Below are 17,872 nucleotides of genomic sequence, written 5' to 3'. Positions count from 1 at the left end.
TTTTTACTCATGGAAGTGTTTTATTGTCTGCTTTCGGGGGCCGAGTGGGACCCAGGATGGCTCAGGCCCTCAGGGGGCTTGTGTCTGGGGCTGGGGGCTGCTGTTCCGACGGAAGCTGAGAGCGGTCGGGTCTTGAGGAGTGAGCAGGGGTTGGGGGCTGAGGGTCCCAGCTCGTTTCTGCACTCCGTCCTGTGGATGAAGAGGCATCAGCCAAGACAGAGGTGACGCAAACCTTGCAGAGAGGGTGCAGGTGTGGACCCATGTCCCGCATTCATCCATGTTAACCTTCATTACCCGCTACTTAGGATGGTATTGGGTGTAAGGTGGCAGGCCTTGGGGCTCTCGCTGGGGTCTTGATCGGAACCCAGGCTGTGCATGAGTACATGTGACATCAACACATGTGATTGTGCAGATGTGTTCCTCCTGTGCGTGTGCTCACGTGTCCTCCTCTCTGGGTGCGATTTCCCAGGAATGGGTCCTGTTCTCTCCCTTCAGCCTCCCCCAAACCAGGGAAATGGCCCAAGAGCCTCCCCCAAGTCCCAGCATCCTCCCTCCCACAGACGTGGGGGCAGGAGCCGTGAGTTTCAGCCAAGGCTCTGAGACTTGCATGGCTCCTGCATGACCTCACGCCCTTTCCGTCTGAAGTCAGGGGCATGTCCGCGGGCCATGGACATGGTGGACAGAGGTGGGGGCAGGCCCCTCTCACTCCTGGCTGGGATGGGCAGCCTGGTGGGTCTCTGCTCAGCACTGGCAGAATATCACCTACCTTGGGGCCCACGGGCTGGAAGCCAGGCAGGCTGCTGACTGTCACACGCTGGTCATCCATGCGGCGACCCTGGGTACTGGCCACCATGTCCATGAGGCTGTCCATCTCTGGTGTGGGGCCACCCTCTGCATGGAGCAGAGGCACACGGAGGTGGACACATATGCAGACGTGGGAGGACATAGCCCAGCTGGGGCCACCATCCCCAGCCCCTCACCTCCAGGATGCATGGTCATCTCCCCCACCCCGTGCCCTCAGGGCCCCCCAGATGGTCACTCGCCCTGCACCTCTGCACTCCCGCCCCATTCCCTCAGACAGCACCCTTGTGCCCACGCTCACGGCTCCCGGTGGTCTGGCCTGGCCCCGCCTGCAGTGAACAGCGCTGCGCCTCGATCCGGTCACCCTGAACGTGGCTCAGCAGGTTGAAGAAACCCTCCTGGTCCGGGGAGCCCTCCTGGGGACAGACCCACTTGGTCTAGTTGGCCCTTCAGCTCGGGGACCCTTCCCCTGTCCTCCAGGCCGGCCACCTCCCACTCTGCCCCTCAGCTCTCACCATGGTGCCCGCCGCCGATCTGCTCTGCAGAGCTGCTCCAAATGAGACATGAGTCTCCTTCCCAATCCCGGCCCCCGCCCCGGGCCCCCCGCCAGCAGTGCCGCCTCACGTGGTGCCGCCCCAAGGGACAGGCTTCAGGGCCAGTATCCCGCCGTCCTAGATTGGGGCCTGCCAGGTGGGTGGCCTGGGAGCTGGGACTTGCACCAGGGAAATGGCCCAGGGCCCCCCCCCCCAAGTCCCAGCATCCTCCCTCTCACAGGTCAGCCTAGAGCCCTGCCCTCTGCCCTGGGGCAGGGACCAGTCACACAGACACTCAAGCCCACCAGCCCCTTCCTACAGTGGCAACTGGGTCAGGGGGTCCTAGGAGACTGGCTTGATAATTAGGTGCCCTACAAACTAATTCATCTTGGCAATCACAGGCTCTGGGACCTTGAGGAGCTGGGGGTGGGGCGAGGCCCTCTCACCTTGGCAAAGGGGGCTGAGCCCCCCTCCTCTGCCTTCTCTTCTTGGTCTGTCATTGCCCTTGGGCTCTGTCCACTTTCCTGTGGCCTCTGCCCCGGCCCTGTGCCAGAGAGGGGCTTTTAAATGACCAGGATGTGGGGGTGTGGATCTACCCCCCCAGCCTCAAATCCCCAGCTCATGCCCCATCTGCTCCCACCCAAGCTTAAGCCCCATAAAGATGATCCAGATAATTGTTTGCCCACAATGATGCTGGGTCCGGCGTGGGGGTAGGGACAGAGTGACCTGGGTTTGGACCTTGCTGGGCCCAGCAGCAGTTAGCAGGCCCCAGGGACTCTCAGGTAGGTTGTCCCAGGAGGCCAGAGCAGTGTCTCTATGCTTGGAGAAGACAGGCCGACAGGGTAGAGCAGTGGCCAGCTCTACCCAGTGCAGTCCACCAGTGGGAACCAGTGCAGGATGTCCCCATCCCAGCCACCTGGGTCCCCTCACTGGTTCCTGTGGCCTCCTCCTATTGGAAGGGCAGTGGCCACCTGCAGGGGGCAGGGGAAGAAGCAGCTGGAGCCCAGGACCCCCCCCTTCCTCTCTGCACCCACCTTGGGCACCACCGGCCAGCCTAGCACCAGCTCTGTGTCATTGGCAGTGTCCCAAGGGCTCTCCTGGCCACCCTTCCTCCTGCTCACTGTCCCTGGGGCCTGGTTGCCCACCTCAGGCCCTGAGACAAGAAAGTCTGAGATCTCCTGTCCCCGAGCCACCCAAGTGCCAAGTTGAGCTGCCTCTGACCCATCACCCCAGCCCTGCGTGGGAACGGGAGGCAACACTCCCAGGGAGGGAGGCAGGTGGGAGGAGAGGAGGTCCGTGTCCCCTCCCCTGAGCTGCCGTGCCTTTCCCTCAGTTCCCTAGAAAGGGATGCCACTGGGGGGTCCCCATCCCCTCCTCAAGACGCCTTCCTCGAAACCCGGTGGAAGTTTGTTCCCAGAATAAACAGGCTGTGCTATCACCAGCCCTGCCCGAGGCTCCACCACCCCACGAAGACCGATGTTCACACCCTCTACCTCCACGCCAAGGAGATGTCCTGTCCCTCATCGGTTGTATCAGTTTCCTAGGGCTGCTGGAACAAAATGCCAAAGAAAGACTGGATGGCTTTTTAAAACAACAGAAATTTGCTGTGTCAAAGTTCTGGAGGCCAGAAGCCTGAACTCAAGGTGTTGGCAGAAACCCTACAGGTTTCAGGGTCCTTCTTTGCCTTTGCCTAATGTCCTTGGTGTTCCTGGGCTTGTCGCTACAGCTCTTCAGTCTGTGCCTCTGTGGTCACATGGCACACTCCCTCTGTGTCCCTGTCTTCATATGGCTAATTTTTTTTTTTTTGAGACAGTCTCATTCTATTGCCCCAGGTAGAGTGCAGTGGTGTCATCGTAGCTCACTGCAAGCTCAAACTTCTGGGCTCAAGGGATCCTCCTGCCTCAGCCTCCTGAGTAGCTGGGACTACAAGGCAAGTGCCACCATGCCCGGCTAATTTTTCTATTTTTAGTAGAGATGGGGTCTCACTGTTGCTCAGGCTGGTCTCGAACTCCTGCGCTCAAGTGATCCTTCTACCTCGGCCTCCCAGCGTGCTAGAATTATGGTGTAACTTTTTTTTTAACCACCTTCACAGAATCAGGCGGGCATATGGTCATCTTATAAGGCCCCCAATCATAGGATTAGGGGCCCACCCTATTCCAGTATGACCTTGTTCTAACTAGTATCTACAAGGACCCTATTTTCAAATAAGGCCACATTCTGAAATACGGGAGATTAGGACTTCATATCTTTTGGGGGTAACACGGTGCAGCCCATAACATCAGAAGACACTGGTCACCCCCACCAAGGATAGTAGAGTGGGGGAGACAGGCCCTATTGACTGCCCCCTCCCCAGGATCTGAAGGGGACCCCACCTTTGCCTACTCAAAACTCTCTATAGTTGTCAAGATAAAACCCAAACACCTTGGGGTCATGGGAATGTCCTAAAATGGGTGATGATGACGGATGTACAACCTGGAATATACTAGAAGCCATTGACTCCTACGGTTTAGGTGGGTGACTTGTATGGTATGTGAGTTATATCTCAGTAAGGCTATTAAAGAGGAAGGGAAGGAGGGGGAAAGGAAGACAGAAAGAGCCCCAACTTCTACCTAAGGTGGCCAACCGTCCTGGTTTGCCTGTGACTGTCCTATTTTTAGCACCGAAAGTCCTGCTGACCCTGGTTCCAAGATGGGTTAGTCCTCCTCCTACAGAAGTCTGGCCCCTGCTGGCCTGTGACCTCACTTCCTGCCCTGCTCCTCTCTCTGCCTTCCCTCCAGCTGCACAACCTCCTTAAGCTCCTCCTCCACCTCTTCCTCCTTCTCCTCTTTCTTCTTCAAGACAGGGTCTTGCTTTGTCACCCAGGCTGGAGTGCGGTGGCATGATCATAGCTCACTGGAACCTCAAACTCCTGGGCTCAAGCCATCCTCCTGCCTCAACCTCCCGAGTAGCTGGGACTATAGGCTCGTGTCGCCATGCCCGGCTAAGTTTTAAAATTTTTTGTCAAGACGGGGTCTCTCTATGTCTTGAACTCTGGGCTCAAGCGATCCTCCCGCCTCGGCCTCCCAAAGTGCTGGGATGACAGGTGTGAGCCACCGCACCCAGCCCAGCTTCTTAATGTCATTCACGGGTAAGTTTGAAAGCTACTTCCTCAGAGATGCCCTCCCTTTGCACCCGCCCACAATAAAGTGGCACCCTACCCTGGTGCCACTTGCTATCACATCACGGTTTGTTTCCTTGAGGGCAGAATCGATTCTTTTCTGTCTCCCCCCATCAATGTTAAATGCGACTCGAGCAGGCCATCTGGCACGATTCACTCCTGTCTGTTCCATGTCCCTGGCAGAGGGCTTGGCACCTGCTGACGCTTCATCATCAAGGACCCAGCTCAGAACAGCAGGAGTCTGTATTTGCACACATATGTCACACCTTAAATCTGAGACCTCATCTGTATGGGTGTGCCCTCTAGGTGACAGGGCATCAGCCCTTAGTGGACACACAGCAGGAGGAGGCCCTGAGATTCCAAATCGAATGCAAATGTGTGTGTGTGTGTGTGTGTGTGTGTGTGTGTGTGTGTGTGTGTAAGCCTTTGATGTATGTAGATTGTTGGCCCATGAGGCTAGGTGGGCATGCACCCAGGAAAGTGTGAGGCTGTGACAAGCATTCCTCTGGGGACAGGCTTTGGCTCAAATCCCAGGAGGCTCACTCAGCATGTGGCCTTGGACTATGGGTCCTGCCAAGCCTCGGTTTCCTCCACTGCATTGCACTCCCTGTCGGGTGTCCGGCAGGACCCAGTGAGAAGGATGCACAGCACAGGTGCCGGGCACACACTAGGTGTCCTCCTGAATCGATCAAATGTCCAAGCCTGACGCTGCTGCCCCTAAACTTTGAGGTCCAGAAGGCAGGGGTATCACAGTCCCAGGCTCAGAGGTTTGTGGCCCCGTGGCCTCCAGTGGGCACTGTGAAATACAGCCCGCAGACGCAAAGGCCTGGGGAGGATGAGGGGTTGTTTGCCATCCCGCTTTCGCGGTCACACAAGCCGGGGGAGCGTGTGCCTGAGCTCCAATCTCCGAGCGTGTCGTCGGGACGTGCCTCTCCGACGGCACCTGCAGGTCCGCGGGGCAAGGGACCCGACTTCCTCGGCCTGGGCGGGGCCAGGTGCGCGGGGGGCGGGACCGGGTCCACGTGGGTGTCGCGCGGGGCCACGCCCCCACCTTGGGACAGACCCGGAAGCGGCGACAGCGCCCCTGGGGGAAGATGGCGCCCTCGGGGCTGAAGGCGGTGGTGGGGGAAAGTGAGTGTCTCCCCTGGGCCAGGCTCCTGAGTGCCTCCCTGGGGGACGGGGGCCAGGGGCGCGCGGACTCTGGGACCGCGGGAGTTGGGGAGTGTTGGGGGCCGGGCTCGAGCACCTGATCCTCGAGGGGGCGGCCGGAGACTCAGTCCCAGCTGGACACTCCAGCTCTCCGGTGCCCGAGCGGAACAGAGTTGGGAGACTGGACTCCGGGGACCCGAAGGGGACACATAGAGGGTGGCGTAGGCTCGGGCCCGGACTCCCGGGCCTCCTAGGCTACCCGCGCAGGGAAGGAGGATGCAGCTAGACGCCCGGACTGCAAGGTCTCGGAGCCGGGCAAAGTTTGGGGACTGGATTCCTGGGGCCCCGTGGTTTGCTGGTCAGTGACCCCGGGGCTTGTGAGCGCTCAGGGAGCGTGTCCACGCCCCGTGGGGGTGGTGTGGGGGACAGCTTCCTGCTTGCCCCATCCCCAGCAGCCCGGATGCAGCGCGAGGACCCAGGCGTCCCGGCCTGGCGGACCAGGGTCCTTGGGGGGAGGGGGAAGGGAGGAAGGTCTCCCCTCCCCCACCCCGGGTAGTTCCGGCCTCAGCTGCTTCTTCCGCCCTGGCGGTCCTGATAACAGTGGACATGGCCGGCCGGGCCACTCGGTCCCTTCTCCCCACTCTTTCTTCTGGGCAGGGCAGTCTGTGGCTCAACCCTCCCTGCCCTCCAGCTAAAAAAGGAGTCCTGTCTACACAGGGCTTAATGGGGAGATGGGAAAAACCAGTGATTCCATTTTACAGATGAGAAAACTGAGGCTGGAGGGCGGTAGGGTAACCACAGCCAGGCACGCCTCAGGGCTGGGAACCAGGGGTCCTGCGTCTTAGCCCAGGGGGGACTGATGGAAGTGGAGTGGAGGTCTGGGTGAAACCCCCAGAGAGGGATAACTTGAGGTGGCAAGTGGGAAAGCTGAGGGCCCAGCCCTGGAGGCAGGTAGACCTGTAGGTGAGCTGGCCTTTCAACTTCTTTCATCTGAAACATATTTCTCCGGTGGCTACGTTTGCCGCAGTCACTAGGCAAGTTGCCTGTCCTCGCAGAACCTCAGTTTCCCTGTCTGTAAGTTGGGGGTGATGCCAGGAGCCACCTCGCAGGTTAGGGGTAAGCGTAAGCGTGAGTTAGGAAGTGGGGTCTAGCCCTCAGGCAGAGAAGGCGTAGGGTGGGGTGGGGCCGAGGAGCAGCATCCTGAGCCCTCCCCTCTCTTCCCTGCAGAAATCCTGAGTGGAGTCATTCGAAGTGTCAAGAAGGATGGGGAGTGGAAGGTAGGGGTGAGGAAGATGCCTGAGCGCCCCAGGGGCAGCCCTTGTCCTGTTGAGGCCCACGGGGATGGCCCTGAATGTGGGACTCCCCTTCCCTTCCGGGAGGAAGAGGCTGCTAGTCCCCAGGAATGGAGTCGGGTGGATGGGTCCTGCCCAGCTGGCCTTTGAAACTGTCCACCCCACCCACTGCCTTGGCCCCTCCTGGGGCCCAGCTGTGGCCTCCTCCCCGCTTTGTCTGTCCATCAGTCCATCTGTCCATCCACCCCTGCAGGTGCTCATCATGGACCACCCGAGCATGCGCATCTTGTCTTCCTGCTGCAAAATGTCAGACATCCTGGCTGAGGGCATCACCAGTGAGTGGATGGCCCCAGCGCGCCACCTCACCCCACGCTCCCCACACGGAACCCGAGTGTGGGACCCCCTGAATGTAGAGCCCCCATGGGGTGCAGCCCTTGAGGGTGGGATTCCCCTTAAATTGTCCAGAACTTCCAAGTCTGCCGCCCCCTGCGCAGACAGCCCGGAGCGCGTGCCCAAGTACATTCCCTGAAGTTGCCAGCTGAGTGTGGGTGCCTGCGCCGTGCAGGACTTCCCAGCTTTGATCCCCGACGGGCCAGCTTCCCCGACTGTGCAGCCCCCGTGTAGAGTCCCACGTAGGACTCCTAGGGTGGACTCTGAATGTGGGGGCCCAGAATGCGACCGTGAAGTATGCAGAACCCTGTCTGTGTGCCTCTCAGCTGGGTGATCCCTAAGAGGTCCTAAGGTACCTCCTTCAGCCCCCCCGAAGCATCTAACCTTCCTCTCGAAGCATCGACCCCCCAAACCTGAGACTCCCCATGTGCCCCTTCCTCTGTCCCTACCAGTCGTTGAAGACATCAACAAACGGCGAGAACCCATCCCCAGCCTGGAGGCCATTTATTTGCTGAGTCCCACGGAGAAGGTGCCTGCATGATGGAGCGTGTGCGTGTGTGCTCGTGTGCGCGTGACCGTGTGTGCATGCCTGTGTGCAGGTTTGCATGCAGTGGGGGACGGGCAGCAGCTGGGAGGCCCAGGCAGAGAGGATGGGTCTGGGGGGTGCAGGGCCAGGCCCAGAGAGTGACCTGCCTTCCCCAGTCAGTTCAGGCCCTGATCGCAGACTTCCAGGGGACCCCGACTTTCACCTACAAAGCGGCACACGTCTTCTTCACTGACAGTGAGTGAGAGAACTGGAGGGGGTGGGGACTGGGATGATGCGGTATGAGGGTGCTCTGGCCTGACACCCCCTTCCTCCCCACCCCAGCCTGCCCTGATGCCCTGTTCAGTCAGCTGGGACGCTCCCGTCTGGCAAAGGCAGTGAAGACGCTGAAAGAGATCCACCTTGCCTTCCTGCCCTACGAGGGTCAGGTGCGGCGCGGGCCAGTCCTGGGCAGGGGCTGGGGGGTTTATCCCCTGACTCCTCCAGGCATCACTTGGGGGCTGGCAAAGCAGACTTGGGACCAGGGACCACCCCGGGGAGCTGCAGGTGGTGGTAGCAGAAGTTAGGCAGGTGGTGTGCACCTGATAGTAGTGGCCCCTTGCACTTCTGTCCCCCAGGTGTTCTCCTTGGATGCCCCGCACAGCACCTACAACCTTTACTGCCCCTTCCGGGCAGGGGAGCGGGCACGGCAGCTCGAGGTGCTGGCCCAGCAGATCGCCACCCTATGCGCCACGCTGCAGGAGTACCCGGCCATCCGATACCGCAAGTGGGGACCCTGCCCAGCCCCCGCCCTGATGCCACCTCCTCCCCTTGACCCCATCTGGCACCCAACCTTTAACCTCTCTTCTGCCCCCTGCCCTGGTCTTCACCCTGGCCCCAACCCCACATCCTGATGTCCCTCGTGTGTGACTGCCCCACCTCCAGAGGCCCAGAGGACACAGCCCAGCTGGCACACTCTGTCCTGGCCAAGCTGAATGCCTTCAAGGCGGACACTCCCAGTCTGGGCGAGGTGAGGCGGGGGTGTGATGGGGAGGTGGGGTGAGGCCCCAGCCAAGGTCAGGGTCAGTGTCCTCACCCCCACCCCCACTGTCACCCCCAGGGCCCTGAGAAAACCCGCTCCCAGCTGCTGATCATGGACCGTGCAGCTGACCCCGTGTCCCCACTGCTACATGAGCTCACGTTCCAGGCCATGGCCTATGACCTGCTGGACATTGAGCAGGACACGTACAGGTGGGCGACCCCGGAACCACCCCTCCCCCTCCCCCTGCACTGCCACCGGCCTGGGTCCCTGATCCCCATGTCCCCTCCTCCCCCACAGGTACGAGACCACGGGGCTGAGCGAGGCACGGGAGAAGGCCGTCCTGCTGGACGAGGACGACGACCTATGGGTGGAGCTCCGGCACATGCACATCGCAGACGTGTCCAAGTGCGTGCACGCCCCGCCCCGCCCCCACCCTCTCCCCCGTTGTGGGCCTGGTACGTAGCCGTGGGACCCCTGGCTGCACCCGTGCCCCTGAGGCGGACTCTGGACTGTCCTCCGACCTCACCCCATCCCCGGATGCTCCTCCCCCCTGGGAGGGCTTACCCATGGCCTGGTGCAGGGACATGCGTCCCCTGGCCCCCACACCCCACAGTGCCACCACCAGTCCCCAGCCTCACCCCTGCCCACCCTCATGGCTAGGAGGGTCACGGAGCTCCTGAAGACCTTCTGCGAGAGCAAGAGGCTGACCACGGACAAGGTAGGAAAGGGCCTGCGTTTCCAGGGAAGCCCCCTCCCAATGTTGGGGGTGGGGCTGCTGTCTGGATCCCCCAGCCTGCAGACGGGCCTCGGGTGGGCGGGGCCTGGCCTCAAGCCCGCCCACTCCCCTGTCCCCCAGGCCAACATCAAAGATCTGTCCCATATCCTGAAAAAGATGCCACAGTACCAAAAAGAGCTGAACAAGGTGAGGTGGCGGGGAGCACCTCGGCTGCCTGGGGGCCTCAACCCATGCTCAGGCCATCCGCGCTCTGCCTTGACTCGGCCTCTGTTACCCCAACTCCCGCCCCCACCACGCAGTATTCTACACACCTGCACTTAGCAGATGACTGCATGAAGCGCTTCAAGGGCTGCGTGGAGAAGCTGTGCAGTGTGGAGCAGGTGGGCGGGGCGTGCTGAGGGGGCGGGCCTCGGGAGGGGCGGGGCCTGGGGAGAGGTGGGACTTGTGGGGAGGTGGGGGTTGGGGGTGGTCTATGGAGAGGCGGTCCGGGACAGGGGTGTGGCCTGTGCATTGGGTTAGGGTTAGGGTTAGGGCAAAGCCTTGGAATGGGGGGGCCTTGGAGAGGTGGAATGTGGGTGAGGGGTGGAGCCTCGACAAAGTAGGCGGGGCCTTGGAGAGATGGGACCTGGGTGGGGGTGGAGCCTTGATGAGGTGGGCGGGGCCTTGGAGAGATGGGACCTGGGTCAGGGGTGGAGCCTTGACAAGGTAGACAAGACCTTGGAGAGGTGGGACCTGGGTCAGGGGTGGAGCCTGTGGAGAGATTGTTCCTGGATAGGGGTGGGGCCTTGGGAAACCTGGTACCAGGATGAGGCAGGGCCCCAACATCTTGTCAGTGATCCTGGGAATGCCCCCGTGCCCCCTCCTCCCTCCCCACATACGGCAGACAGGACAGCTGCCCCCCCTGCCCACAGGACCTGGCCATGGGCTCTGACGCAGAGGGCGAGAAGATCAAGGACGCCATGAAGCTGATCGTGCCGGTGCTGCTGGACGCGGCGGTGCCGGCCTATGACAAGATCCGGGTCCTGTTGCTTTACATCATCCTACGGAATGGTGGGTGGGGGGTGTGGGGGTTTTGGGATGCCCCCATTCACCGGTGAATCCTGGGAAGCTCTCAACCCTGCAACTCCCCTGTCCTTGGGATGCCTCCACTCAGCGGGCACAGCAGACCCCATAGATACTACCCCCACCGCCCCCAGACTCTGAGACTTTCCTCTGTTGACCTGGGATCCGCCCTTTGACACGAGGGCTCCCTGTTGGCATGCAGACCCTCAATCTGTGACTCCCGCAGACTTGGAGCCCCCTCACCTAATTCTGGACACCCCACTCTAACCCCTCGGGAATTCCCACCCAGAGTGCCCCCGACATCAGAACCCTAGCCCCAGGAGTCCCTCGGCCCTGAGCACCTCCCCACTGCAGGGTACGCCCATTAGAGTCCCCGGGCCCCCTGAACCCAGGGCCGTGGCCACTTCCACCCCCGTCCAGGTGTGAGCGAGGAGAACCTGGCCAAGCTGATCCAGCACGCCAACGTGCAGGCGCACAGCAGCCTCATCCGCAACCTGGAGCAGCTGGGCGGCACCGTCACCAACCCCGGGGTACGCCAGCAATGGGCGTGGGCTCTGGGCCTGGGCCCTGTGGGGTGGAGAGCATGTCACCCGCCCTGGGGTGCACAGGCACGGTGTGGTTCCTGGGGCACAGAGAGCGCTCTGTGTAGTCTGGTCTAGGGACCAGAGGGCACCAGGGCCGTCCCCGATCCTGGGTTACACAGTGGGCAGGGCAGGGGGTGTGAGGTGTGGTCACCGCCACACAGGCCCTGGCTGTGGTGTGGTGCAGGGCACGTGGTCTGAGTCCTAGGGTTGGGTAGTAGGGTCCCCATCGTCGGGGGGAGGGCACGCAATTGACCTGGGGCTTCTTGGGGGTCTCTGAGGACCTCCCCATCCCCCCTACACCCGCACACAGCCACTTCCCGTGTGGGCTTGACTCTGGGCTCAGCCTCTCCCATCTCTCTCTGGCCCTGTGTGCCCACCACCCTGCCCCGCCCACAGGGCTCCGGGACCTCCAGCCGGCTGGAGCGCCGGGAGCGCACAGAGCCCACCTATCAGCTGTCGCGCTGGACCCCTGTCATCAAGGACGTGATGGAGGTACCAAGCCGGTGGGCGGGGGACCAGGGCCCCAGTCCTCCCCTGATCCCTGCGGCGGCTCAGCCTCCCTCCTGCCCCCGGCGCTAAGCCTCGGGGCTTAAGGGAAAATCCCTCATTGCTGGCATTCCCCTGGCACCAGCCTGCTCTGCCGAGGGGGGCACCCCAAGCCCGCAGCTGAGGAATTGGGGCGGCAGAGGGGCCCCCCACCTGCTGGCCGTCTCCGCTGTGTCCCTTTGTGTCCTCTTCCCCTGCCCCTGGGAGCCCTTTCCTGCAGCAGTCCCTGGTCCTGCTGGCACCCGAAATCGGTGGCATCAGATAGTAACGGGCCAGGGGCTCAGCTTCCTGGCTGTCCTGCTGTAGTCCTGCCACCTCCTGCCTCCCAGTGGGCCTTGGGTGCCTGGACTCTTGGGGCCCTGAGGGGCTGGGGATCCATACTCCTGGGTCCCCAGGGGGCAGAAGGTTCAGATGGTGGTTCCTGTCTGCCAGGAACAGGGCCCCTGAATAGCCCCCGCCCCCCGCCCCGTGAAGGGGACTCCAGACCCAGGCCCCATGGCTTCGGGCTCCTCCCTAAACCTCCCTCTCCGGCCCTCAGGATGCCGTGGAGGACCGGCTGGACAGAAAGCTGTGGCCCTTCGTGTCCGACCCCGCCCCCACGCCCAGCTCCCAGGCTGCTGTCAGGTGAGGGTGCTGGGGAGGGCCTCCACCCACACCCAGACCCATGTTTGTTGGGGGTCATGGCGGTGGGGGGTGGTCTTCTGCCTGGACTAATTTCTGTCCCCTCCCCACGCACAGTGCGCGCTTTGGCCACTGGCACAAGAACAAGGCGGGTGTCGAGGCCCGGGCGGGGCCCCGGCTCATCGTGTACGTTGTGGGCGGTGTGGCCATGTCGGAGATGAGGGCCGCCTACGAGGTGACCAGGGCCACCGAGGGCAAGTGGGAGGTGCTCATCGGTGAGTAGCCAGGCTGGGGCTTGGATCCCAGGGAAGGGGTCACCGGGGGGCTGGACTCCTACGTTCCCAGGTTTCGAGACTCCTGAGTCTTCAGTTGGCCAAGAGGCCTGGCTGGGGTGTTTGGGGGGCCGAGGCAGCGCCCCCACCTCCCAGCCCTCCTCTCCCACCCAGGCTCTTCGCACATCCTCACCCCAACCCGCTTCCTCAGTGACCTGAAGACGCTGGACCAGAAGCTAGAAGACATTGCTCTGCCCTGACTCTGTCCCCTCCCACCCTGTCTCTTTGCAGAGAAATAAACTGTCCCCTCCTCTCTGCCAGCCGGCGCACACCTCACTTTCTTTCCAAGGGAGCCCCCAGGAGCTGTGCTGGGCCAGATCTGAGCCTCAGACCCCACCACGCCCTATTGTCCTCCCAGAACCTTCCCTGGCCCCCTGAGGGCATCTGTCCGGCTTCTGGTGTCAGAGCCGGTATTCATGTGAGATACACTCTCCCTGCCTCAGGGGGTTCTCAGGGACTCTTGACTGCAGGACTTATCAGACCCTTTACTGGGTGTATTTGTTTGCAGCCAGGTAGGTCATCTGAGGCAACAGGCGGTGCTGTGGGAGCCCACAGGACAACCTAATCCACCCAGTCTGGGGGCGTAATCATGGAAGACTTCCTGGAGGAGGCAAAGTTCGCGTGGAGAATGAAAATGAAGGGGAATCAGGGAAGCGAGGGGAGGTCACAGGGGAGGCAAAATCCACAGAGCGACAGGGAGACCCCCCCTCCCCAGGGGAGCTGGAGGGAAGGGTATTGACCCTCGACTAGATCTGTTAGTATTTTTATTAACAAGCAGAGTATTTTTATTAACCTGCCGCCCTCAGGATTTTGAGTCCCTGCTGGTACAATAGGAAACTGTAGAATGGGCCTGAGTTTGGGGCAGGCTGGTGTCCACGTCTCTGATGTAGGCCTCGAAGCCCCCGCTGGGGACGGGGACCTGTGGAGGGGGCGTCGGGTTGGGAAGCTGGGCCTGGCGGCCCCCGGTGGCTCGCTGCTTATTCCCATCTGGTCACCTCTGGGGACGTGGCCCCTCCAAGACTGCGACCAGGAGAACCCCGGACGGAGACAGGGGACCCTCTCGATTTTGAGGTCACAGGTCATTTTGAGAATTCAGGGAACTCGAAGGACGCTCCAGGAAAAAACTGCACAGACAATTTTGCAGGCGGGGCCTGAGCGAAGCACACACCCCTCCCGTTCAGCGGTTGTGCTGTTAGGATCCCACTACCAGGATTTGGCAGTTGCGCTCTTAGGGTCCCACCAGGGGCAGAAAGGTGGACGCGCGGCGTTGGCAGGTGCACGGGGTTGGGGGAGACGCCCGGCCTAGATGCGCTGCTTCCCGGCCCCAGCCTCCGGAGGGGATGCCTTTTAACTGGTGGGAGACGGAGGGACATGATTTTAAAGTTTAACATTTCAAACTCACCCCCCTGGGGAGAGGCGTAGTTTCGCCCTGGGGATCGACGCCTGTAGGCACGTGGCGTGGGCGCCAGGGGGCGCCGTGGCTCAATTTTTTTTCCCCCGGTTTCTTTGATCTTTGGCGCCTGTAACTGGAGATGGGGTGACCCTAATTAGAGGCGACAGGGAAGTAGGTCAGGGGTTATCCAGTGCTTCTCGGCGGGGACACAACTGTCGCTTAAACCGCCTCCGCGTCTTGCCCCTTATTTATACTTAAATGACGTCATGTGTCTGCCCTAAAGACAAATATTGATTCTGCAAATATTCATGGATCCCTGTGAGGCCCAGCAGGTGACATTTTTCAGGATCTAACCGGGTATCCCCAACAAGCCCTCCACATTCATTAGGCAGAATCCTCCAAACCCTCCCATGAGGCCGGGCGTGGTGGCTCACACCGCTGGGCCCAGCAGGAGGATCGATTGAGCCGGGGAGTTCCTGGCTGCAGTGACCCTGTCTCAAACAACAACAATAACAACAACAAAAACCCTCCTATGAGAATAAAACCCAGCGTCTTCTACCTCCTGCCAGGTCCCCTCCCCAACTCCATTTCCTACCTCCTGGCTGGGCTGGCTGCTGTTTCTCACACACACCACACTGTTCCTACCCCAGGACCTTTGCACACGCCACTCTCCTTACCTGCCATGCTGTTCCTCCAAATCTTTGCATCACGGTATTTATTGCTACTTGGTGTGTTTTGTTTTGTTTTTTTTCCAATCCTGGGGAATGGCCCTCTTCAGGATTTGGCTGGCAGCTTTCTCTCTCACCATTCCTGCCCTCGTGTTTCCCCTATAAAGAGGACAGAGCTACAGCCTCTGTTAGAATTAGGTTCAGCTGTAGCCAGAATAATGCACTGCTGGTGGGGCCGGGTACTTCCTGTTGCAGCACATCGGGAATCCATAATGTCCCCTCACTACAGTTGATCGGTGGGTTCGGGGTGTGTCCCTAGCCACCAGTAACTCTTCACATAAAGATGTTAGCAGCCATCAAGCCAGGGGTGGTGGCTCACACCTGTAATCCTAGCACTTTGGGAGGCCGAGGCGGGAGGATCCCTTGAGGCTAGGAGTTCGAGACCAGCCTGAGCAAGGAGACCCTGTTTCTACTAAAAATAAAAAGAAATTGGCCAGACAACTAAAAATAGAAAACATTAGCCGGGTGTGGTGGTGCGCACCTGTAGTCCCAGCTACTTGAGAGGCTGAGGCAGGAGGATCACTGGAGCCCAGGAGTTTGAGGTTGCTGTGAGCTACGCTGACACCACTGCACTCTAGCCTGGGCAACAGAGCAAGATCCATCTCCAAAAAAAAAAAGAAAGAAAATAAAAAGATGTTAACAACCATCGATTCTTAATCCATTATCTCTTTAGGATTATTTCCAACTTTATCATTCCTTCCGCTGCAATTAGCTGTGATTCTCAAAAGAAGAATTTCTCTCTTTCCCTCAGCAGCTACTTGGTCTGAACACAAAGTAACAACCTGATACGTTTTTTAATGTATTATTTGTGGGACTCCCTGAGGCAACTAGACACGTGATCTCAGCAGGGAAGCCTGAAATGAGGACAGGTCTGAGGGTCATTTGCGGTTACATTGTAATTAATTATTATTAATGATTATGATCATTAGGTAAGAACAGAAGTGATCACCTGTATTTATATGCATCACAGGGTGGGAGTTCTCCTCCTTGTGGTACACAGGAGACTTTCTAGAATAATATTATAACTCACTGAAATAGTGAGAGGGAAAGGTTTGTGGTCTTGAACTTGCTCAGCTTTTAAAAGAATGAGGAAAAATAAATAAAGAAAAAATAAAAAATATGCTGGGTGTGGTGGCTCACACCTGTAATCCCAGTGCTTTGGGAGGCCAAGGCAGAAAGATCGCTTGAACCCAGGAGTTCGAGACCAGTCTGGGCAACATAGCAAGACCCCATCCCTAAAAAAAAAAAAAAATTAAGGTATTAGTCCGTTATGATGGCATGCGCCTGTAGTCCCAGCTACTCAGGAGGCTGAGGTGGGAGGATTGCTTGAGCCCAGGAGTTTGAGGTTACAATGAGCTATGATTGCACCACTTCAACCCCAGCCTGGGCAACAGAGCCAGACCCCATCTCTAAAAAATAAAATAAAAAATAAGAAAAGTGAGAGTGCAGGGCAAATGAGAGTTGCTGGCCGGGCCGGGAGAGGGGGTTGTGGGATGGTGAAACCAGAGACCCTGGGACAGAGAAATGGGGACAAAATAAGAAATGCCTGGAGGCCCCCAAAGGGGGCTTAGTGGCCCCAGACAGGAAAAGGAAGTGGTGTGACTCAATTAGCTAAGACAGCTCATGGAAGTGAGATGAGCGCAGGAGGGAGGCCAGAGTCCCCAGGGTAACCCCGACATCGAGGAAGCAAGGGGAGCTTCCTTCTTTTTTTTTTTTCTTTGTAAAGTTGCTCAAAATCTTAAAACACAAGTTAACCAACAGCCGCTGCCAAGAACATTGTGAAAAGGCGTCTGGGTGAGGAAATCGCCCTGCGAGTGGGGAGGTTCCGTTCTGGTGGGACCAGAAATGTGGGGTCCCTCCCCAGGGCTGGGTGTGGGCTGGGCAGGAAAGGGAAATCCTAGCAGGGGAGTCTCTCCACCTCAGGGGGTCCGCAGTTCCCTTCTGAGATGAGAGTCCCGACCTCTGTTGGTGGCCAGGAAACTTCTAGAAAAATAATAATGAAAGGCAACATTTATGAAGCATTTACTATGTGCAGGGCCCTGCATTATATAGTTGATGTAAATGCCCATAAAACACTCACCTAGTCCTCACCACAGCTCTTTGAGGTTGTCACTAATAACGCTCCCATTTTACAGGTGGGGAAGCTCAAGGCCCAGAGGTGCTTAGCTACTTGCTCATGCTTCACAGCTAGTGGCCTTGAGCTGGGACTTGATCCCAGGAAGAGGCTCCAGCTTCCTTGTGCATAACCACCCAGATGCCTTGAACCCTCCGGGAGCCTTTGCTTTTGTTGCTCCGGCGCCCTGGGCAGGATAAGGCAGGAAGGGATGGGAAGGAGACAGATCAGGTGGGCCTCCACAGAGCTGTCCCTGTGCCCCTCAGATTTGCCTGCTGTGGTATGGGTGGGACAAATCTTTGGTGAAAAGTGAGGGTTGGACTTGCTGGCTCACAACTGTTACTTGGGAGGCCGAGGCAGAAGGATCACTTGAGCTCAGGAGTTTGAGACCAGCCTGGGCAACATAGCAAGACCCCACCTCTACAAAAAATTTAAAAAATTAGCCGGGCGCGGTAGCACATGCCTGTAGTCCCAGCTACTCAGGAGGCTGAGGCAGGAGGATCACTTGAGCCCAGGAGTTTGAGGCTGCAATGAGCTATGATCATGCCACTGCACTCCAGGCTGGGTGACAGAGTGAGACCCCATCTCTAGAAGCATAAGGACTATGGCATCAGACAAGTTTGGCTCTGAAATCTAGCTGGCCGGGTGACCTCTTCAATGTGCACATGACTATTGGGGGAGAATTCGGGAGCTAGTACATGAGTAGTCCTGAGGCACGCGGTGGAGGCCGGTGGCTCAATTTTATTCCAGGAAACTGTGACCAGACGGCCCCCTGTCCCCACCCCTTCCCTTCCATCCACAGTTCCTCAATCAAGGGGGTGTGGGTTGTTTCATAACTGCTCCCCCATTTCTTGGTTACTCTAGGGGAGT

General features: G+C 59.2%; 2 protein-coding genes across 4 annotated transcripts; one reads left to right on the top strand and one right to left on the bottom strand.

The window, feature by feature from the left end:
- Positions 1 to 3: 3 nt before the first annotated feature.
- PCP2 (Purkinje cell protein 2) lies at positions 4 to 2,128 on the bottom strand. 2 transcript variants are annotated; one of them, XM_012641363.1, is made up of 4 exons: positions 1,781 to 2,128; positions 1,103 to 1,217; positions 767 to 891; positions 4 to 189 (listed from the first exon to the last, which is right to left on the bottom strand). In XM_012641363.1, the coding sequence occupies exons 1-4, from the start codon at positions 1,832 to 1,834 to the stop codon at positions 70 to 72; spliced, it is 414 nt and encodes a 137-aa protein (XP_012496817.1). In that variant the 5' UTR covers positions 1,835 to 2,128; the 3' UTR covers positions 4 to 69. The 2 variants fall into 2 exon arrangements, with proteins under 2 accessions (XP_012496817.1, XP_012496818.1); XM_012641364.1 differs by lacking the exon at positions 1,781 to 2,128 and adding an exon at positions 1,317 to 1,373.
- Positions 2,129 to 5,545: 3,417 nt separating this feature from the next.
- Positions 5,546 to 13,028, top strand: STXBP2 (syntaxin binding protein 2). 2 transcript variants are annotated; one of them, XM_012641490.1, is made up of 19 exons: positions 5,546 to 5,622; positions 6,868 to 6,917; positions 7,186 to 7,267; positions 7,775 to 7,851; positions 8,025 to 8,103; positions 8,191 to 8,294; positions 8,484 to 8,632; positions 8,791 to 8,875; positions 8,966 to 9,096; positions 9,185 to 9,292; positions 9,548 to 9,605; positions 9,744 to 9,809; positions 9,923 to 10,003; positions 10,535 to 10,673; positions 11,106 to 11,215; positions 11,666 to 11,761; positions 12,354 to 12,439; positions 12,554 to 12,711; positions 12,883 to 13,028. In XM_012641490.1, exons 1-19 carry the CDS (start codon positions 5,586 to 5,588, stop codon positions 12,966 to 12,968), a joined length of 1,782 nt encoding a protein of 593 aa, XP_012496944.1. In that variant the 5' UTR covers positions 5,546 to 5,585; the 3' UTR covers positions 12,969 to 13,028. The 2 variants fall into 2 exon arrangements, with proteins under 2 accessions (XP_012496944.1, XP_012496945.1); XM_012641491.1 differs by lacking the exon at positions 5,546 to 5,622 and adding an exon at positions 6,695 to 6,756.
- Positions 13,029 to 17,872: the final 4,844 nt, after the last annotated feature.

Source organism: Propithecus coquereli, unplaced genomic scaffold (assembly GCF_000956105.1).
Source record: "Propithecus coquereli isolate 6110/MARCELLA unplaced genomic scaffold, Pcoq_1.0 Scaffold164, whole genome shotgun sequence".
Taxonomy (NCBI): Eukaryota; Metazoa; Chordata; class Mammalia; order Primates; family Indriidae; genus Propithecus; species Propithecus coquereli.
Note: the sequence above shows the minus strand (reverse complement) of the source record. Positions and strands in the feature narration are given on the sequence as shown.